The 20,027-nt window shown below is 48.4% G+C and overlaps 1 protein-coding gene across 1 annotated transcript; it reads right to left on the bottom strand.

Annotated features, from left to right (window-relative positions):
- Positions 1-1,983: 1,983 nt before the first annotated feature.
- Positions 1,984-17,812, bottom strand: Tor3a (torsin family 3 member A). The gene is made up of 6 exons (XM_005071312.4): positions 17,247-17,812; positions 16,723-16,839; positions 13,561-13,826; positions 11,241-11,419; positions 3,409-3,533; positions 1,984-2,915 (listed from the first exon to the last, which is right to left on the bottom strand). The coding sequence occupies exons 1-6, from the start codon at positions 17,575-17,577 to the stop codon at positions 2,665-2,667; spliced, it is 1,269 nt and encodes a 422-aa protein (XP_005071369.2). The 5' UTR covers positions 17,578-17,812; the 3' UTR covers positions 1,984-2,664.
- Positions 17,813-20,027: the final 2,215 nt, after the last annotated feature.

The following is a 20,027-nucleotide window of genomic DNA, read 5'->3' as shown; positions in this document are numbered from 1 at the left end:
GCTTATCTTTGATGTGAGACTTTCAGAAAACATTACTGGTCATATAATAATTTACTTGTTAAAAATCTGTTCAGATTGTCTATTTCCTCATGCTTTAATCTTGGTAGGTTGTCTACATACAAGAATTTGTCTATTATACATAATCTAGTTTGCTGATGTATAATCATAATAGATTTTCTGAATCCTTTGTGTTTCTATGTTACCAGTAGTAGCATCTTTTCTATGGGTTATTTTAGTCTCCTTCCCCGCCCAGCTTTCACTGATCCTTGGTTTTGATTTAGTTTTTATCGTCTAGTCCAATATCTTTATTTAGAAGCAGGGTATTGGGCCTGGGGATCAGCAAAGTGCTTGTCTAGCATGCACGAAGCCCAGTTTGAGCCCAGCACCAAATAAACCCAGGTATACTGGCACATGCCTATAATTACAGCACTTGAAAGATGAAGGCAAAACAATCAAGGTCATTCTGGATCACATACTGAGTTCAAGGCCAGTTTCGGTTATGTGAGACATTGTCTCAAAAAAAAAAAAAACAGGAAAAATCAAGACATGGTCTTATTATATAGCCCCAGCCAGTCTCAAACTCACTAAGCCCAGGTTTTCTTAAGCTTGGCAGCCTCCTGCCTCAGTTTTCCTGAATGCTATCATCATCACAGGTGTGCTACCAACCTAGCTATTTCATTTATTTCCACTGTGATGTTTGTTTTTAAAGATTTATTTATTTATTATGCATATAATGTTCTGCCTGCACATATGCCTACATGCCAGAAGAGGGCACCAGATCTCATTACAGATGGTTGTGAGCCACCATGTGGTTGCTGGGAATTGAACTCAGAACCTCTACAAGAGCAGCCGGTGCTCTTCTGAGCTATGTCTCCAGATCTGTGATGTTTGTTATTGTTAATTTGGGGCTTAGTGTTTTCTAGTTCTTTGTGGCAAAGTGCTACTCTGAGATGTGTATAGTAACATAATTTCTCAGGGCTGCTTTCCTTATAGGTTTTTGTCTCAAGAAGTTAAGTTTTTTTTAATTTCTCCACGGACTTGTTTTGGAGAGTTTCTGGAAGTTTCTGAAGCCCCTTCTCCACATTTCTACTTTTATGCTCTTGTGATCATGAGGTATTTCTAGCATTCTAATTTTGTTAGGTCAGGTAAGACCTGTTTAGCACTTTAACATGGCCTGTCCTGTGGGGAAGAAAATTGTGTCAGGCTTTTGGATAGGATGGTATTTCTGTGATTTTCTTGTTGCCATTCACTTGGCTCTCACTATGTAGCCCAAGCTGTCTTCTCTGTCCTCTGAATATGGGATAATAGGCATTGCAACACCTGGCTTGAACAAGAAATCTAAGTCTTACTGGCCATTTCATACTTACTAACCTTGTAGGCTTGCTTCATAAGAAATCTGAATTGGTAGCTCTCCATCCCTGGTTTGTGGCAGCAGAGCTCCTAAACCCTTGAACTCTGAGCTGCTTCTGCTATTCAGGATCCTGATTTTGAGCCATGCTCCGTCACTTCATTTAGTTGAGTACTAAGTACCCAGTATGGCTGGACTCAGTGCTCCCTAACCTAAGGCAGGTGAGCACTCATGTACGACCAGCCGTTAAATGCAGACACGGTCCATCCACAGGGGCTAAAGGTGGGAGGGTAGAGGAGGGATACACTAAGAGGAGGAGATTGTGCACAAACACCTGTGTTCCAAAGGTGTGAAGGAACCAGATGAAAAAAGGCAGAACAGAGCTGTCATAAAGAAGGCGGTGGCCGTCTGTCTCACCGTGTCAAGCTCAGGAAACACCGCTTCGCTTGACAAAGCCTGGGTGAAAAACTCATGACTGAGCACTGAGTCTTTGGAGCCTAAGGAAGAAGCTCGTGTAGCTCTGAGCTCGGGTGGCCCCAAAGTGAGCTGAAATCCACTACTTGCAGGTCAGCACCTGGCTCTACCAGTTCCCATCAGTGTTGAGTACAATCACTAGTAAGAAAGGAGGCCACGGATGTTAGAAAAATATGAAATTTAATCTGTACATAAAAAAGTTTTCAGTCTATAAAACAACATAACCTTAGCTACACATCTGTAGATTTTGTTTGTCAAGCCTGACTGACCTCAAACTCAGCCAGGGAGCTCAGGTCTCTTGAGCTCTCTCTCCTGTATTAACCTACTCAGTGCTGGGATCACAGGTGTGTGCCACACTCGTCACTGGCACGTTTTCAAAGCATGTGGTCTTCCCTTTAGCCTAAGGCCATTTGTCCATCTGCTCAAGTGCCGAAGCTGACCCCGTTCCTCTGGAAAGCTAGCCCGCACCCACAGACCCGAACGGAGCACACTCCTGACGAGCCACAGCTCTTTTGTGTTTTGTAGCCCAAGGATCCTGCAGCCTCAGGCTCATACTCAAGTCCAGCCACTTTCTGGGAAGAGCTGTGGCCAAGAGCCTGTGGAGGGAGTTCTGGGAACCCTTTGGCACTTGGACTTCCTGATGGCTTTCTGACTTCCTGGCCTACATTATAGAATGTCTAGAATGCAGGTCTTTAAGGCACCAAGTGATTTAAGAGCTGGCTCTGTTAGGGTCCACCTTCTGCACCCCAGCTGGAGCAGCGACGCTGAGCCCCAGGGTGCCTGGCAGATCCAGGGTCTCACTGGTGGAGAAGGACCGCCCCAGGGAGCACAAGGAGACACTTTCAAGGCAGGAAGAGGTTGATTCTCTGGGAAATGGATTTGCAGCCCTGGGAGGAGAAACGCCGCTCCCCCTCGGGGACATATGTCATCATCTTGGCAATTTCATCCAGGGCCTCTTCTGTGTACGGGAGGTCCTGACTCAGGAAGGCGTCTTGGACACACAGCCGCACATGGCAGTACTCCAATGGCAGGAAGGGGACAAAGATGTCAATAAGGTTTTCCTTTACAAGACGGCTGGAGCCAAAGCCACTGTCTGAAATCAAGACCCAAAGTTACATGGAGACTGACCTGAGACTGTGCTAAAGATTTAAGGTGTCCCCCAATTTGAGACCTGGGCAAGACGTGGTCTCCCATGGAGCTCTAGGAGTGCTGTCTGCAGTAGATGCCAAGAGCTGTGGAGCTGTGATTGCTTCTGGCACAGAAGCATTGTGGGTGTGGCAGGGCACCACCACCAGGACTGTGGCTTTGGTTGGTGCAGGAAACAGGCACCTTTGGCTGGGGCTGAACCACTGTTCTCTCAGGGAGATCTGCTAGTCTGTGGGCATCGGAGACCGTGTCTGTGGTGGGGCATTTTCAGGAAAGGCGTTTAGGCTTACTTCTCTTTGTGCCACTGGAAGTTAACAATTTGAGACTGTCCTTTGTCCTCCACTGTTTAGACACCCCCACTATATCAAATTTGGTACATATACTAATCACCTCCAGCTGGGACTCTTGACAAGGACTGTGTATCTGAACTGATTGCTTACCTGTGGACTTCATGATCTCAGCTTGAAGGGGGGTCTCCAAGTGCTGCATCGTGATTTCCTCCCTAGACCAGCCTGCCTTCAGCAAACTCAGGACCTCCTCACTGATGATGCTGCCCCCAAGGTTACTAAAGAAACAAGTGCCTGTTAACAGTTGATCCCCACACCCACTCCCACGTGTGCTCCCTGACCTCCAGTACCAGTTCCTAGAGCACGGGAGGCTGCTCCATGGGGCGCAGCAGAAAGGCACTGCCCCGGCTTTGCCCCCATCCTGCCTGCCTTGCCATTTTTGGTAAACACTGGTGAAACTCAAGTTCTGTATGACCTACATACAAGCCAGATGTGAAAGATTCTGGGACCGTGTGGCACTTGAAGGAATATATCAGGACATACAGCAGTGACTGTCAGACTCGAGGGGCCACCACCTGAAGCTGGGAGTGCTGGGGACGGGCAGCCAGGACAGTTCCTCGCTGTTCCGAGTTGCAGCCCAGGAAGCTCGGGCACCAGCTGAGCCCCAACTCTTTCCCTGCATCTTAACAGCCACAGAATGAGGAACATAGTGAAGGAGTAGGGGAGGCAGGCGCAAATTAGACTCTGGGGGTCCAGCATCTCCACCCTCCTCACAAGGCTCAGAATGCCCCTGTTTCCTCAGAAGAGTTCACACATAGCTTTTTGCTGAGTTTGCATTTGAGTTTGTCCTGCAGTCCCTAACCAGCCCCCCTAGCTGGGGAGGGAGAGGCTGGGGCAGGCGCCAGCAAATAGGTGAGGGCCAGTGTGTCCCTCACAGCTACAGGACTTACCAGAGGCCTTGAGTCCTCAGGCCCTGCTCAAGCCCAGCGCCCTGCCAGACTTCCAGGCCTGCTGAAACTGCTTACACCAGTCATTTGACTTGGGCTTCTGCTGCACAGCCTGTCTGGAGGTTTTCTGGCAAGACTGGCCCCACCACCAGAGACTGCCCCATCTGGGTTTGCCACAGTAGCCGTTTGCACCATCTCTGAGACAGCAGGCTAGTGAGGTAGGTGACTGTCTAAGCCCTTAGGACATAGACCTTCCCATTTCAGCCCAGGAGACAACCCGCCTGCTTCCCCGTGTAACCCGGAGCCTCACTCTGCATGATTTCGGCACATGTATCTGCAGCTTTTTCTGCACCGCCTGCTGTGGTGCCTGCAGCCGGTGCCTTTTCCCCACCACGGTACAGGCTGTACCTCTCACAGCACAAGGCCTGGGAAACCTTCACTGCCCGCCCAGCGTCTTCAGCTCAGCCGGGCAGCTATACATTATGCTACCTTCCTTCCTCATCGGCTATGTTATGTGCTGACGGGGGCGAAATCACAGTCTCCGTCACAACTGTGAACTATTCCCTGAAGAACAGCTAGACTCAATCACAAACCTCTGTGGGCCTCAGGTTCTTCCTTTGTAAAATGAGAAACCGGGCCCAGACAATCTAGAGGCTGCTGGTCAGTCAGGAGGCAGGAATGAATACCTGCTGCACATCTCCATATACTGTGTTCATGGATAACCCACGTCTACATAGTTCTTCTTCAAAGTCCCTTCTGTGTGTACCCTGACAGCAGCTCAAAGAGAACAGACATTAGCAACACTCTTCTGGGGGCACAAAAAGGCAACAGCTCCAGTCTTGCCATGTGACCCTGGGGCCTTCTACTGGCAGACACAGGCCCAAGTCAGTATAGCAAGTGCCTGAATTCTCCAGCCCAGGCAAGGGATGCTTTTGGTTCCCTGGTTGCTTCAAGTGCTACCTCTGAAATTGAGCCATAAACAGCACTATATGCTTCTAAAAACTATCCGCACTGCCCCTCAGGACCAAGCGTGGAAGTCTAGGACAGACCTAAAACATCCTCAGGAGCCTAGAGGGAGCAAAAGTCTGCGATGAGCAGAACCCAAAGAACGAAACGCTAGATGAGAATTGGGGGGGGGGCTTCATCCACAGATGCGGGGATGTCCAATTCCACCTGGACTGTGACTGCAGCGGGTAACACTGCCGACTCATCACAGCCGGGTCACCCTGCCCGGGCCTGGCTGCTTCCTATCTTACTGTCCACTTTTATAGATAAAGCTTACTCTCTTAAAAAAGTATTGGCACTATAAAATTCATTGTTGGCCATGTTGGGCAAGGCCTCCTGGGCTTCACCTACTCTGTCTGCCTTCTGGTGCCACAAGAGAGTTGGTAAAAACGCCACCAGTACCTCAGGACTAAACTGCAGGTTAAATTGACTGTCAGGGCCGGGAAGGGCTCAATGGACAAAGTGTTGTCTGAGCATGAAGACCTAAGTTCAGGTTCGCCAGCAGCCCTGTGAAGAGCTGGGCATGGCTGTGTGAACTTTTAAGTTCAGCTCTGGGAGCTCACCCTGTCTCAAAAAAACAAGGTAGAGCCAAGTGTGGTGGCATATGCCATTATTCTTAGCGCACAGGAGACAGGTACGTGGATCTGAGTTACACGTCAGCCTGGTCTGCATAGCGAGTTCCAGGCCAGCTGGGGCTACATAATGAAACCCTGTCCAAAAAAGAAAATTAAAAGCAAGATAGAGACTGATACTGGACACCCAGTGTCAACCTCTACACAGGAGAGCATACACATATACAACACAAATGCAAGGGTCCTTAGCACAAAGGGAAAATAAATGGCTCATGGCCTCTCTGTGGTACAAGCCTGCAGCAAGGAGACCACTACCACGCCTGTTTAAGAGCCCCTGGAAGGCAAGTTTGACTGCTGTCAGGTGGAATCTCTCAGGCCACCTTCACTCATCCGACCCTGTGTGTGTGACTTACCTACGTGGCACCTTCACCCATGTGAACCCGTGTGTGTGTGTGTGTGTGTGTGTGTGTGTGTGTGTGTGTGTGTGTGTGTGTAACTACGTGGCCTCAGTCAGTCCATTGAGGTCAGGTATGTAGGGGAAAGGGCAGGACCATTGTCAGATGGTCAGTGACCAAGTGTTTGCCTTGAGATAGGAGGGTCACTGGGTCACACTGGGCAAGCTCAGCACCTAACAGAGTTTGCCAAGTTGTAAGGCAACGGTAGGAGAGTCAGTTAGTGCCTTAGGACCGTTCAGCCATCTCTGCATGTAGGGGTATCATAGACAGCTGAGGCCACTGCCTCAGAAAGGGGTAAACCCACGGAAGCTGCTCATCTTCACTCTGCACTCGTGACATTACCAAACGCCTCTCTTCTCCTAAAGCCACCCCCAGATCCTCACCCTATGCCGACCTCGCTTTCCACGTGCAGAAACCCACCTGGCTTAAATCTGTCCAATCTTGTCTTGGGGAACCACCTGAACCCCAAACCTGCCTTCCACAGCTCAGCTGGGAGAAAAAAATCACTCCTCCTTCCCCAGGGCACCCCAAAGCCTAGAAAACAGCACGAGAGTGGCCTCATGGCCAGGAAGTAAGTGGCAGGTTTGCAAGGGGCTTTGGTGAAGCATTCATACTGGACACGATTCTTCTCTGCTTGCCACTAAGCTGTTTTGGAGACCTAGGTACATGGAACAAAAGCACAGCAATGCTGGGCAAACACATAAAAATAAAATGAATGAATCTAATAAATTGTAAGAAGCACCCAACTATAAAAACCCACTTCAAATAACAGAAAAACTTCTCAATCAAATCTGTTTTATGAAGCCAGTTTTATCCTCATACCAACACCAAAGACCCAACAAAAAGGAGAAAATTATGAACCAATCTCCCTGATGAAAACAGATGCAGGGCTTATCAATAAAATATTTAGAAATCAAATCAAAGAGCACATCAAAAAGATTACCCGCCACGATCAAGTCACCTTCATTCCAGAGATGCAGGGATTGAGCAACATATGTAAATCAATAAACAAAATCCACCACATAAGTAGATGGATCATCTCATTAAACACAGAAAAGGTCTGACAAAATCCAGCAGTATCCATTCATGATTAAAGTCCTGGAGAAAATAGGCATATAGGGGACTTAACGTAACAATGTAATACACAGGAAGTCAACACCATCCTAAACAAAGGAAAATTCAAAAGCATTTCCACTAAAACCAGGATATGACAGAATGTCCACTCTGCACCCTCCTGTTTAACACAATGCTTGAAGTGGTAGTTAGAGAGTAAGACAAGGAGACTAAGAGGGTACAAGGGAAGGAAGAAGCCAGAACGTCTTTATTTGCAGGTGATCCGATTCTATACGCTAGAGACTCCACCAGAAAACTACAGCTGATACTTTCAACAAAGTAGGAAAATACAAAACACTTAAAAATTAGTGGCCTTCCTATATACAAATGACAATTACACGAAGATAGAGGTCAAGGGAATGACCCCCTTCAAAATGGCCTCAAAATTATCTTGGAATAAATCTGAGGAAGTGAAAGACATATACAATGAAAACTGTAAGGCACTAAAAAAAAGAAAAAGAAACTGGATAAGATAGCAGAGGATTAAATACCTTCCATGGTTTTATGGACCAGTAGGGTTAATACTATAAAAATAGCCATCCTACCAAAAGCAACCTACAGACTCAACACAATCTCCATTAAAATCCCAATGCAGTTCACAGAAACTAAAAAAAATCTTAAATTTCATATGGAAACACAAAAACTCAGGATATCCAGGACACTCCTAAACAACAAAAAACTTCGGAGGTACTACCATCCCAGATTTCAAGTTACGCTACAGAGTTATGGTACTAAAAACAGCATAATACTGAGATAAAACAGACTCAACAATCAATTGAATAGAATTAAGGACCCACATATTAACCTACAAACTGATAGCCACCTGACTTTTGACAAAGATACCAAAAATATACATTGGATAAAAGGCAGCATTTTTAAAAATAAAAGACGCTGATCAAACTGGATAGCTACATGTAGAAGAATAAAATTTCATTCTTATCTCTGATTCTACACAAAACTCAACTCCAGGTGGATCAATGACCCCCCACATAAGACCTGGTACCCTGAATTTGATAGACAGAAAGGACACTTGAGCTCATACACACAGAGAAGGACTTTCTGAATAGGACCCCAGCAGCACAAGCATTGAGATTAACAATAAACTGGACCTCATGAAATTAAAAGGTTTCTGTACAGCAAAGGACACCATACTTGAAAGAGGCAGTCTACAAAATGGGGGGAGGATCTTTATCAGATACACGTCTGACTGTGGGTTAGAGTCTAGATATACAAAGAACTCAAAAAAAAATTAAACTGAGAAGAAAAAGACAAGTAAAAATGGGACATGGAACTAAATAGGCTGTCTCAGTTAGGGCTACTGTTGCTGTGCTGAAACACCATGACCAAAAGCAAAACTGTGGAGGAAGGGGTTTATGTGGCTCACACTTCCACTTGGCTGTTCACCATGGGAGGAAGTCAGAACAGGAACTCAAACAGGACAGGAACCTGGAGGCAGGAGCTGATGCAGAGGCCATGGAGGGGTGCTGCTTACTGGCTTGCTCCTCCAGGCTTGCTCAGCCTGCTTTCTTATAGAACTCAGGATCACCAGGCCAGGGATGACTCCACCCACAACAGACTGGGACCTCCCCCATGTATCCCTAATTAAGAAAATACCTCACAGCTGGATCTTATCGAGACAGTCTCCTCAATTGAGGCTCTGTCTTCTCTGATGACGCCAGACTGAGAAACTTTTTTTTTTAATTTTCAACATCCTTAACTATCAGGGAAATGTAAATTAAAACTACTTTGCGATTTCATCTTACTGTTGTGAAATAATCTTGTACACTGTGAAGATGTGTCTCTGTTAAGGTTTAATAAAGAGCTGAATGGCCAATAGTTAGGCAGGAGAGGATAAGTGGGACTTCTGGGAAGAGATAAGAACTCTGGGAAGAAGAGAAGTGGGATTTGCCAGTGAGTTGGAGCAAGTCAGATGTTCAGTGTGGAGCAGAGGTAAGGAGCCATGTGGCAGAATGTAGATTCATATAAATGGGTTAATTTAAGTTACAAGAGCTAGTTGGGAACAAGCCTAACCCAAGGCCAAGCTTTCATAATTAGTAAGGAATCTCTGTGTCATTATTTGGGAGCTGACAGTCCAAAGAAAGTCCAACTACATCTTACCCTAGTTAGAATGGCTAAGATTAAAAACAAACAACCAATGAGAAATGCCAGCATTTGTGTGGGGAAAGGAAACACTTATTCACTGTTGTTTAGAGTACAAATTGGTGCAGCCACTAAGGAACTCAGTGTGGAGACCCCTCAAAAAGCTAAGAGCAACCACATGCTCCCGCTATACCTGTCTTAAGCATATACCCAAAGGACTGTATTTCCTACTGTAGAGATACATACTCATCCGCATTATTGCTGCTCTGTGCACAATAGCTAGGAAATGAAAACCTGTTGTCTGTCCACTGATGAGTGGATAATGAAGATGAGGTATATTATCACAATGGAATCACTCACTTGTGAAGAAAATGAATTATGAAATTCACAGGTAATTGTATGGCACTAGGACCAATCATTCTGAGGTAACCTAGACCCAGAAAGACAAATACCAAGCTTCCTTTCATTTCTGAGTGTTAGCTTTAAACTTTTAGATACGTGTGTGTTACATTTGGAATAGTATACTCACAGAGGTCAGGAAATGACTACAGGGCCACAGGGAGATAGAACACACTGGAATAAAGGGTGAAAGGGGCATAATGGGACAGGAGGGTTACATTTGGGTAAGGAAAGGGAGGGCAGAGTAACGGAGATATAGGCAGGGATAAATAACATTAAAAGATGTTGGGAAAAGGCATGGGTGTGATCCCTGCTTCCTGGTTGGATCTAAGTCTCATGCTACACATCCAAAGTCAATACCTGTACCATTATTGGGCCCAGAACCAATGGAGACACGTCTTTGGCCCTACAGGAGAACCAGCACTATTATTCTAAATGTACACAGTATTAAACGGACTCCCAATGACTTATCACTATGCCCACGGATAAGTGCATCTCTCAACCCTCATCAGAGAAGCGTCTACTGGCAGTAAATGGTTGACGCAGAGACCCACAACTGGCCAAGGTGCCCAGCGAAAGAGTCTGCACAGCTCTAAATGGAACATAAATACCTCACCCTCTCCTCCCAAGGTTCAAGGATCATAGCAGAAGAGGAAGTAGGAAGAGTATAAGAGCCAGGGATGGGGCTGGAGAGATGGCTCAGAGGTTAAGAGCACTCGCTGCTCCTCCAGAGGTCCTGAGTTCAATTCCCAGCAACCACATGGTGGTTCACAACCATCTACAATTCAATCTGGTGCCCTCTTCTGGTATGTAGGCAGAGCACTGTATATGTAATAAATAAAAGCAGATCTGTGCCAGCCCAAGACAAACCAAATCCCATCAAGGACAGCCAGGTACCAAGTCCCACCCTAGCTAAGTTCTATTGGCAATTATTAGCTACTGGGAGAGAGTCTGCTTTTGCTTCGTGTAGCCCTTGGTAAATTGACCCAATTCCATGTCAGACCATACATCCAAGAATATTTGGGATTCACAAATTGGTCTTGATTTTTTTTTTAAGGGACGCGAGTTGGATGGGTAAGGTGGGAAATGATCTAATGACTGGGGTTGGGATGTGTGTGTGTGAATAAGACCGAAACACAGTGTACAAAAAACCTAAAAACAAAAACAAAAAACCCGATGCTTCGGAAGCTCTTTGCAAAGGCCCCTGAGGCGGCTGCGCAGACAAGCAGCGTCTCTTTAGCTGCTGCCAGAGTCCCTGGGAGAATGCTGGGGGGGGGCGGGTGGGCCGGGAGGCCTCTGTGTCCCTCGCCTTCTTCCAAACTGTGGGGCTTTGACTTCAAGAAGGCCTCCTGCTAATCAGCACCCCACTCCCGGGCTTCCTGCTCAGACCTCACCTGAGAAAGAGGAAGATGGTTCTGGGCGGCTCCATGCCCTGAGCCTTGGGGACCCTGGGTTCCAGGTGCGGTCCAAGCAGCTCCAGCAGCTCCGGGTGCAGCTTCTCCACTTCGTCAAAGATGAACATGCTCTGGTGGCAACGCCGCCGTGTCTCCTGCACCTGCCAGCGCAACTCCTCCTGCACAGGACACGGGGAGCTGCAACCTCGGAGGAGGGTGGGCGCCTGCTTCCTCAGCGCAGGTGCAGTGGAGCACCGACGTTGGGCTCCCCCCCACCACAACTACCAAACCCAAGGGTGGCTTCCGCCCAACCAGGCTGCTAACCTCTCCTGTACCTGGCTTGAGCATCCCCACCTGGGATGAAAACAGTGCCGGGGAGTTCGTTAGAAAGCCCCCTGGTCCAGCGAAGCAGCATCAGCCAGGTGCCTTCTCCGGGACTAAGTAGGTCCCACCCTGGAGCTAAGGATCACCTCACCCTCCCCAGGAAAGGAAACCGTCGGACTCAACCACCTGGAGACAGAAGAAAAGCTCAAGGGTCCAGAGGGTGCCAGCCACAATCCCTTGACCTCTCAGAAGCAGAACCCTCACTGATAACCCAGACTGGGCCGAGATCCCAAGAGAGCCAGCCTGTTATGTGTGGTGTAACTTGAGGGTTAGTTACCACAAGGGCGCCCACCACAAGACAGTAAACTCTTCACCAAACTTTGCGATTCTCTCAGGGCTGAGCACAGCTGCTTCTCGGGGCAAATCTACACTATCTATCCATGTCAGTCTCTGGCGTCTTCATCCTTTGACACCCAAGCATGTGAGTGTGTGGACATGCCGGCTTCCTAGTGGGGAAGCTGACATCCTCAAGCAGTTTTGCCGCAGTCAACGCCAGAGAATTCCTCCGGGGAAGCGCAGCTGTCAGTTGCCTGACACATCTCAGGACTCTCTGCCCTTGCCCTCCAAGGCCATACTGAAACTACCAGGTGACTCAGGCAAGCTCTATCCTCAAGGCTGACATAATCTTCCCAGTTTACACACTCCTAAGTATAATAGTTGAGAGTCAACATGGGTGCGGCCATAGCTGTTTGCTTATGTTCAGGCTAATTTTACTGCATGTGTAAATGAAAAAACAAAAACCCTCCAAATAGCAAAACAGCAAAGGAGCATTTTGTTCAGTGGCTTGCTGGCATGTACCAATGCTGACTGTAGTAAGCTGTGGGAAGAACTGAGGAGTCATGTGTGATTGTGGACCATCATGGTGATGACACCTTTTTAAAATGGCGGGAGTGTAGCTACGTAGTTGATTGCTTGTCTAGCATGCTGGAGGCCTTCAGGTCAATTTCTAGCACCACATTTTGAAAAGTGAGCGTAGTGCATGCCTGTGATCCAAGACTTGGGAGGACAAGGCAAAAGAATCAAATCACTATTGTTGCTTTCATTATTCAATGATACACTCGAGGGGAAAAAAAACCTGAACAAGCCTTTGGAAACAAGCCTCTCCCTGCAGTTTGTGGCCAACTCGGTTCCCTAGGCTGTTGTCAGGGTTAACTCGAGCTTTCCTGTTTAATCCAGGCAATCAGGCCTGTAAAGCTCAGCCAGACATTCATGACCCAGTGTAAGTCTGGGGGGATGAAACAGAAGCCAGCCAAACATGCCCCTTCCTAATGGAACTACAGTGGTGTGAAACAGCTGTGAAGAAGTCTGACAGCAGCAGGGGCGCACAATGTGCGTGCACGCATGAGTGAGGTGTGTGTGTGTACACACACACACAAATATATGACCATGGGAAATCACAGTGCTAACTGCAGTAAGCTAAGAAGGCTACGGCAATTGGGGACGGGATGGTAAAATTTATGCTTTTTTTCTATTCCACATTTCCTTAGATAGATATATCGCTCCTTTTTTTTTTTTTTTTGATAGGATCTCGTTTTGCAGCCCAGGCTGCTCTTGAACTCAAGATCTTCCTGCCTTAGTCAACAAGTGCTGATTACAGGCATGTGCCACCACACCCAGATACATTTCACTACTTTTAACACACACACATCACAAAAAGAAAAAACAAAGCAAAAACCTGTGATTCTGTTGGCCCTGTGTCTGGCTCCAGTGTGAAACCGTCATGGAAAGTTCCAGAATATTCTGGAAACATCAGTTTTCCCTCCTGAAGCTCTAGGCTGCCTCTGTGAGAGGGTAGGGAGTGGCTGCCTGTCAACTGGTTCTGTCCCTGCAGCTGTCCCTATCCTGTACTAACCTGCTCTAGGCTCTACCTCCTTGTGGTAGCAGAGGGGCCTCACCCCTACCAGGCCAGAGAAGCTCCCCAGCATTGCAGTCTCACCTTGTACATGTCCACATGCTTGGCGTGTGGGAAATGGAAGGTAGAGATAAACATCTTGACACAATCACTCCGTATTCCATCCCTGTACAGGTTTTCTGCCAGCATCCGTGCCACGAAGTTCTTGCCTGTGCCGGACCAGCCATGGAATGACAGAGCCAGGGCCTTATCAACTTGGGGTGTCTCTAAGTAGCCCCTCACTGCTCTTAGGACCAGCTTGCTAGCCAGATGCTGGCCATGCAGTCGCACACGCAGGTCTGATTCTAAGCCTGGAAGGAGGAAAGAGGCCACAGTGAGAGGCACAGGGGCATGTGTGTACCCCTCTCTGCCACACCCCAGCATGCCTGTCATCTGATCCCTGTGACCTCAGAACGAGAAGCAGGAAGGACCTCATAGCAAATGGTATTCAAAGGCCATTTGCTGAGAAATCGAGAAATCAAGACTGAACACTGAAGAATAAAATTACCCTTTCTGAATCTGCCACAATGGCTGGACAGGCCAGTGTGGAAGGACCCCACATCCAAAGGGCTCCCAACCCTGCTTCAAGAATTCATGCTCTTGCCGGGCGGTGGTGACCCACGCCTTTAATCCCAGCACTCGGGAGGCAGAGGCAGGCAGATCTCTGTGAGTTCAAGGCCAGGAGGCTGGACCGACAGCCTCCAAAACAATACAGAGAAACCCTGTCTTGGAAAAAAAAAATTCATGTTCTCTGTCCATCATCCCATCCCAACCCGGCCCATACTTGAGAGCAGCTTCCCAAAGCCAGACCTGTTTTCCTTTGCCCCCCCCCAAAGGGACACATATTGGAGGCAGGGAGGCTGGGCTACCAGCTGAGGCTACCATCAAGACCAATTGGCTGGGCACCTCAAGCCAACCCAGAGGGAGTTCTGGAACATTGGCAGGTGACAGTCTACTACAAATCACTTGTCATCATCTTGCTTCGTTTCAAAACCATTGGTGCCACAAAGGGAAAACTGACAGTTAGAGCCATCTTCTCTGTCGTCAGAACTAGGATGCTTCACATTTGGACTTCCAGGCCCTGAAGAACAGTGGGTCATCTAAAGAGAGTGGTGACTTGCTTTAAATCCACATTCAAGCTTCCTGACCTGCATGTGGCCTGGGATTCCACCCTGTGCTCGACCCAGCTTCAGACAGAGTCACTGGTGTCGGTGCCTCCTTCCTTCCTTCCCTCCCTTTCTCTTTACATGAGTGTGAGTGTGTTCCTGTATGTGTGTAGGGGGTTACATGTGCAATGGAGGCCAGAGGTTCACATCAGACATTTCCCTCAACCACTTTTTGGTTGTTTGGTTGGTTTGGCTTTTTGAGATTCTGTGTAAATAGCCCTGGCTGTACTGGAACTCACTCTGTAGACCAGGCTGGCCTAGAACTCAGAGACATCTGCCTGCCTCTGCCTCCGGAGCGCTGGAATTAAAGGTGTGTGCCACCACTACCAGGCTTCTGCCTTGCTTTTAAGGGAAAGATCTCTCATTGAACCCAGAGCTCAGATTTGGCTAGACTGACTTCTCCAACAAGCCCTGGGGATCTTCCTGTGGGTGTGCATGAGTGTGCATGAGTGTGCTGCTGTGCCTAGCTTTCACATGGGTGCTGGGGATCTTCCTGTGGGTGTGCATGAGTGTGCATGAGTGTGCATGAGTGTGCCGCTGTGCCTAGCTTTCACATGGGTGTTGGGGTCTGAACTGAGATCCTCATGCTTGTGTGGCAAGCACTATAGCACCCGAGCTGTCCCCTCAGCCCCGTTGGCACTTTTCTAATTAAGTAACCTAATGTTGCCAGGCGTTGGTGGTGCACGCCTTTAATCCCAGCACTTGGGAGGCAGAGGCAGGTGGATCTCTGTGAGTGAGAGGCCAGGCTGGACCGACAGCCTTGAAAACAATACAGAGAAACCCTGTCTCGTAAAAACCAAAAAAAAAAAAAGTAACCTAATGTTTAGTTTGCACTTCAAGGTGACAGAGACACTAGAGGTGGGATAGAACTCCAGGAAAACCCCAGGTGAGAAACTACTTCTGGGGAAATCAGGAAATTTTGCAAAGGACCAAACCACACCTTTCCAAATAGGTTTTGTGTCTGGGGCTAAATACTGCACTGGAGAGTTAAACTGCAAACTACCTGTAACATGCAATAGATCCACCTAACATAATAAAAAAATACAGAAGAGGTTAGTTGGTATTTATTATATGCACGGAAGCTAGGTTGGGGTATACAGGCTTTCTGATAGGGTATTGTTCATCCATGGAATGGTATGGATTGGTTTATAATGGAAAAGAACTTCCTGATTCTCTTAGGATGCAGAAACACCCCCACCCCCCTGCCCCAGCCTTACTTTATCAAGATAAACCAAGAAGTCCGGGTTATATTCCACTGTCTGGGCTGGCCAGCTAATCTGGGTTCACACCTGAGAAGGGGGGTACAAGTTGAGGAAGGATGCAAACAAGAAACAAGAGATAGAGTCGAGCCAGGCGGTGGTGGCGCACGCCTTCAATCCTGGCACTTGGTGGGCAGAGGCAGGAGGATCTTTGTCAGTTCGAGGCCAGCCTGGTTTACAGCATGAGTGCCAGGATAGGCTCCAAAGTCACACAGAGAAACTGTGTCTCAGAAAGCCAAAAAAAAAAAAAAAAAAAAAAGAGGGGAGAGGAGGCTGGGCTAGAGAGATGGCTTAGTGGTTAAGAGCACTGGCTGCTCTTCCAGAGGTCATGAGTTCAATTCCCAGCAATTGCAGGATGGTTCACAACTATTCGTGGTAAGATATGGTGCTCTCTTCTGGCCTGCAGGCATACATGCTGGCAGAACACTGTGTACATAACAAATAAAATCTTTAAAAAGGAGGAAGGCTAGAGTCGGGAGGGCATTAGGTTAACACAGAATCCGCCTATTTTAATGTTCAAAGTTTTTTGTACCCCCATTAAAAGTGGGGGAGAAGGCAAAAGACTTCCTTTCCAATGATACAAGGAACAGAGTAATTACTTCTTCAATACCCGAAACATCAAAGTCTTGTTAGAAGAGATCCCTAAATAACCTCAGACCTAACTTTCCTCTTACTGAAAAAGGGGAATGCTGAGGGTAAGTTTCTCACCAGTCGCTTCTTCACAGTCGCCAACACCCCTTCCCACAGATCCCCTGGACGCTGGAAATCAGGCCAGCTCTAACCTGTAAAGTTGTTGTAGATCCTGCAGTCCCCGCCATCGGCGCAGCAGTCCTGAAAGCTGCAGAACCACTCGGTGAAGCTCTCCAGGGCCCGCTGGCCCCACACAGGAAGGCTCCAGCCTGGAAAGGAGATGCTATGAGATAGCAAGACAGTGATGAGCGGGACAACCCTGAGGTTTCTCAGTGATGGGTCCCAACTCCCAGCATGTGCTCCAGCGCTGCCTCCACAAGCCGCAGAGGCGAATGTATCTGAGGCTGGAGACAATCACCGGTTCTGTCTACAAAGGATCCTTTAAGCCGCCAGTAAGGCAGGCGGGCAAGAATGGGGAGGCCGTGTACAGAGGAATCAGGGCAGGTGAGGCAAGGCAGGAAGCCAGACCTCTTGCTGTCCCCAGGAGCTGCACCAGCCGTGCAGTGACCGGGCCTCCTGAGTCGCGCAGGCTGCCACTGCCACTGCCCCTACTAGGTGCGCGACGCTGGTGAGGCTAGTAGGTGAGCGAGGGATCGGCGGCGGGGACCGCTCTTACCCAGGGGCGGCGTGGGGACCTCCTGGTCCTCACAGTGATCCGGCCACACGGTGCAACTGAAGGACGTCCAGTACCGTCTGGAGAGGGACTCGACCGTCATCAGCTGCTCCTGCAGGAGTTGGATGCTCGGCCAAGGGGCCTGCTCTTCGGCCTCCTGGCCCGGGCTTGTGGCGCCGCGGTGACCCTGCGTGCCCGGGGGATGCAGTGGCAGCAGCAGCAGTAGCAGCCAGAACGTTCCACGAAGCATGACCGGTCGGTGCGCTTCCGCCTCTGAGAGTCCGGGACCCACCGCTACCCGCGAACGGGCGCAGCCCAGGATTGGCGTCGCCATGGTGACCGGCCCGCCTTCCGAGGAGGTTGAGCCAGCTGCTGTTCTCAGACCCGAAACCTACCGGAACCGAAACCCAAGCTGATGTTCCCGACTACAAGAATCCGGAGACGGACTTGAGCCCCTGTCCAGACTAGGACGCAGCCTATTCTGGGGCATGCCTGTGGCCTCAAGGAAAGTGACAGCAGGCCCTAAAATGGCCACTCCAGCCACTCAGCTGTGCCTCCCACATAAGGACTCCCTTTGGTGCCCAGCCCTCGCCTTAGGCCACCAACCCCATGACGAGGAAGACAGGCCAAGCAGGAGGCGTTTTGTCGGCCCGGAGTCAGCTGGGTAAAGAAGCTGCCCAGGAATATTAGCAGGTGTGGCAGCGTGCCCGCTGTGCTACATACGGGTCTGGCTCCAGAGTGCCAGCACCTAGCCTTAGCCATCTTTTGGGGGGTTTTTGTTTGTTTTGTTTTTTCTCTGTGACTTTGGAGGCTGTCTTGGAACTCGATCTTGTACACCAGGCTGGCCTGGAACTCACAGAAATCCACCTGCCTCTGCTTCCCAGTGCTGGGATTAAAGACGTGTCCCACCACCAGCCGGTAGCCTTATCCATCTTTTGTTTAACAGTTAACCTTTTGTTTCTCTTGTCTGAGAGTTTCCCAAGGGTACAAAGCCTATGCAAAACTTGTTTAGAAAGAAACCCAGAAGGTACCTCCGGAATGCTGTTTGCACTTGGCATTGTCCCTTTGGAAGCTTCCTCAGAATGTTGTTGTTTTGAAACAAGTTCTGTAGCTTTGGAACCTGTCCTGGAACCCTCTGCAGATCAGGTTGGCCTTGAACTCACAGAGATCCGGTTGCCTGGAGGTTTTGAAGCTACTTGCTAGGTGTAAACCGGAGAACAATAAAAGTAGCCCAGGGGGAAGGGTCAATTCTGAAGGTGAGTCCTGAGACTGACACGCCCTGCAGCCAAGAAAGGCTGAAGTGATTCTTTTTCTTTCTTTCTTTCCTTTTCTTCCCCCCCCCCCACAGGGTTTCTCTGTATTGTTTTAGAGGCTGTCCTGGAACTCTGTAGAGTCTGGCCTCAAACTCTCAAGAGATCCGCCTGCCTCTGCCTCCTAAGTGCTGGGATTAAAGGCGTAGGCCACCAACGCCCAGCGCTAAAGTGATTCTTTTTTTTTTTTTTTTTTTTTTTTTCGAGACAGGGTTTCTCTGTGGCTTTGGAGGCTGTCCTGGAACTCGCTCTGTAGACCAGGCTGGCCTCGAACTCACAGAGATCTGCCTGCCTCTGCCTCCCGAGTGCTGGGATTAAAGGCGTGCGCCAAGGTGCCTCTAAGTCTTCATTTCACGGACCTGCGACAGTGATCCATGACAAGCAGGATTGAACTGGACAGCCTAGGTCACCCCTCGTCCTTTGGAGAGAGAAATGAAACAACATCAAGCAGTTGGCAGTCGCCTTTCATGGTTGCCAATCCGGCAAAAGCAAGAGGAAGTCGGGTCGGGAGACATTTGAATTTTGGAAACCCCCGAGTTAAGGGGAAATTGCATCATGTTAGAATTAGAGAAGTTAGGATAAATACTTGTCTATTCATAACTAGGTTTATTTTTTATTTTTATTTTTTGGTTTCTCGAGACAGGGTTTCCCTGTATTGTTTTGGAGGCTGTCCTGGAACTCATTCTGTAGACCAGGCTGGCCTTGAACTCACAGAGATCCGCCTACCTCTGCCTCCCAAGTGCTGGGATTAAAGGCGTGTGCCACCAACGCCCAGCTCATAACTAGGTTTATGAAGCTGATCAGATGTGTATGGTGATGCATGCCTTTAATCCCAATACCCAGAGGCAGAGCTCTGTGAGTTCAAGGCCATTCTGGTCGACATACTCAGACAACTACGACTACATAGTGAGACCCTGTTTTACAAAACATTAAATACCCAGACTTGGTCCCCAGCTTAGTATCCTGGGGAGGTGGTGGAAAGAGAATTGTGGGTGAACTATTTTGCTCTACCTACTACTCCTGCTGTGATTCGAGCTGCCTACCTTCTCCGGAGGCCTGTGAATTGTGAACTGCAACCTTCAAGGCTATGAGCCAAATAAACCTTTTCCTTGGTAACTGTCTCTGACATTTGCCACAGCGGCAGGAAACTAGCACACACCTTTATGCTTATTGGCAAACATTAACTCATTCAATAAACATTGTCAGTCTGCACACTGATTATCTGAACGAGCCCTATTCTCTATTTGTAGAACCTGGGCATTACCTTACTACTGGTCTATTCCCTGACTGCTCCACCCACACATATGTCTAAGTGATGCTGTAAAGAGCAGTTAAATGAATGCTTCATATTCAGTACATGGTTATTTTATTTTGTCATGAAGCAAGTGTGTGCATTTAGACTAGCTTGATTTCAAGACATTTATTTAAAAAAAAAAACACTTGAGGTAACAATTTCATTAAGTCAGCCCCATGC

The sequence above is a fragment of the Mesocricetus auratus genome, unplaced genomic scaffold (genome assembly GCF_017639785.1).
Source record: "Mesocricetus auratus isolate SY011 unplaced genomic scaffold, BCM_Maur_2.0 Super-Scaffold_100676, whole genome shotgun sequence".
Classification (NCBI taxonomy): Eukaryota; Metazoa; Chordata; class Mammalia; order Rodentia; family Cricetidae; genus Mesocricetus; species Mesocricetus auratus.
The sequence above is the reverse complement of the archived record's forward strand: the minus strand, read 5'-3'. Positions and strand labels throughout refer to the sequence as shown.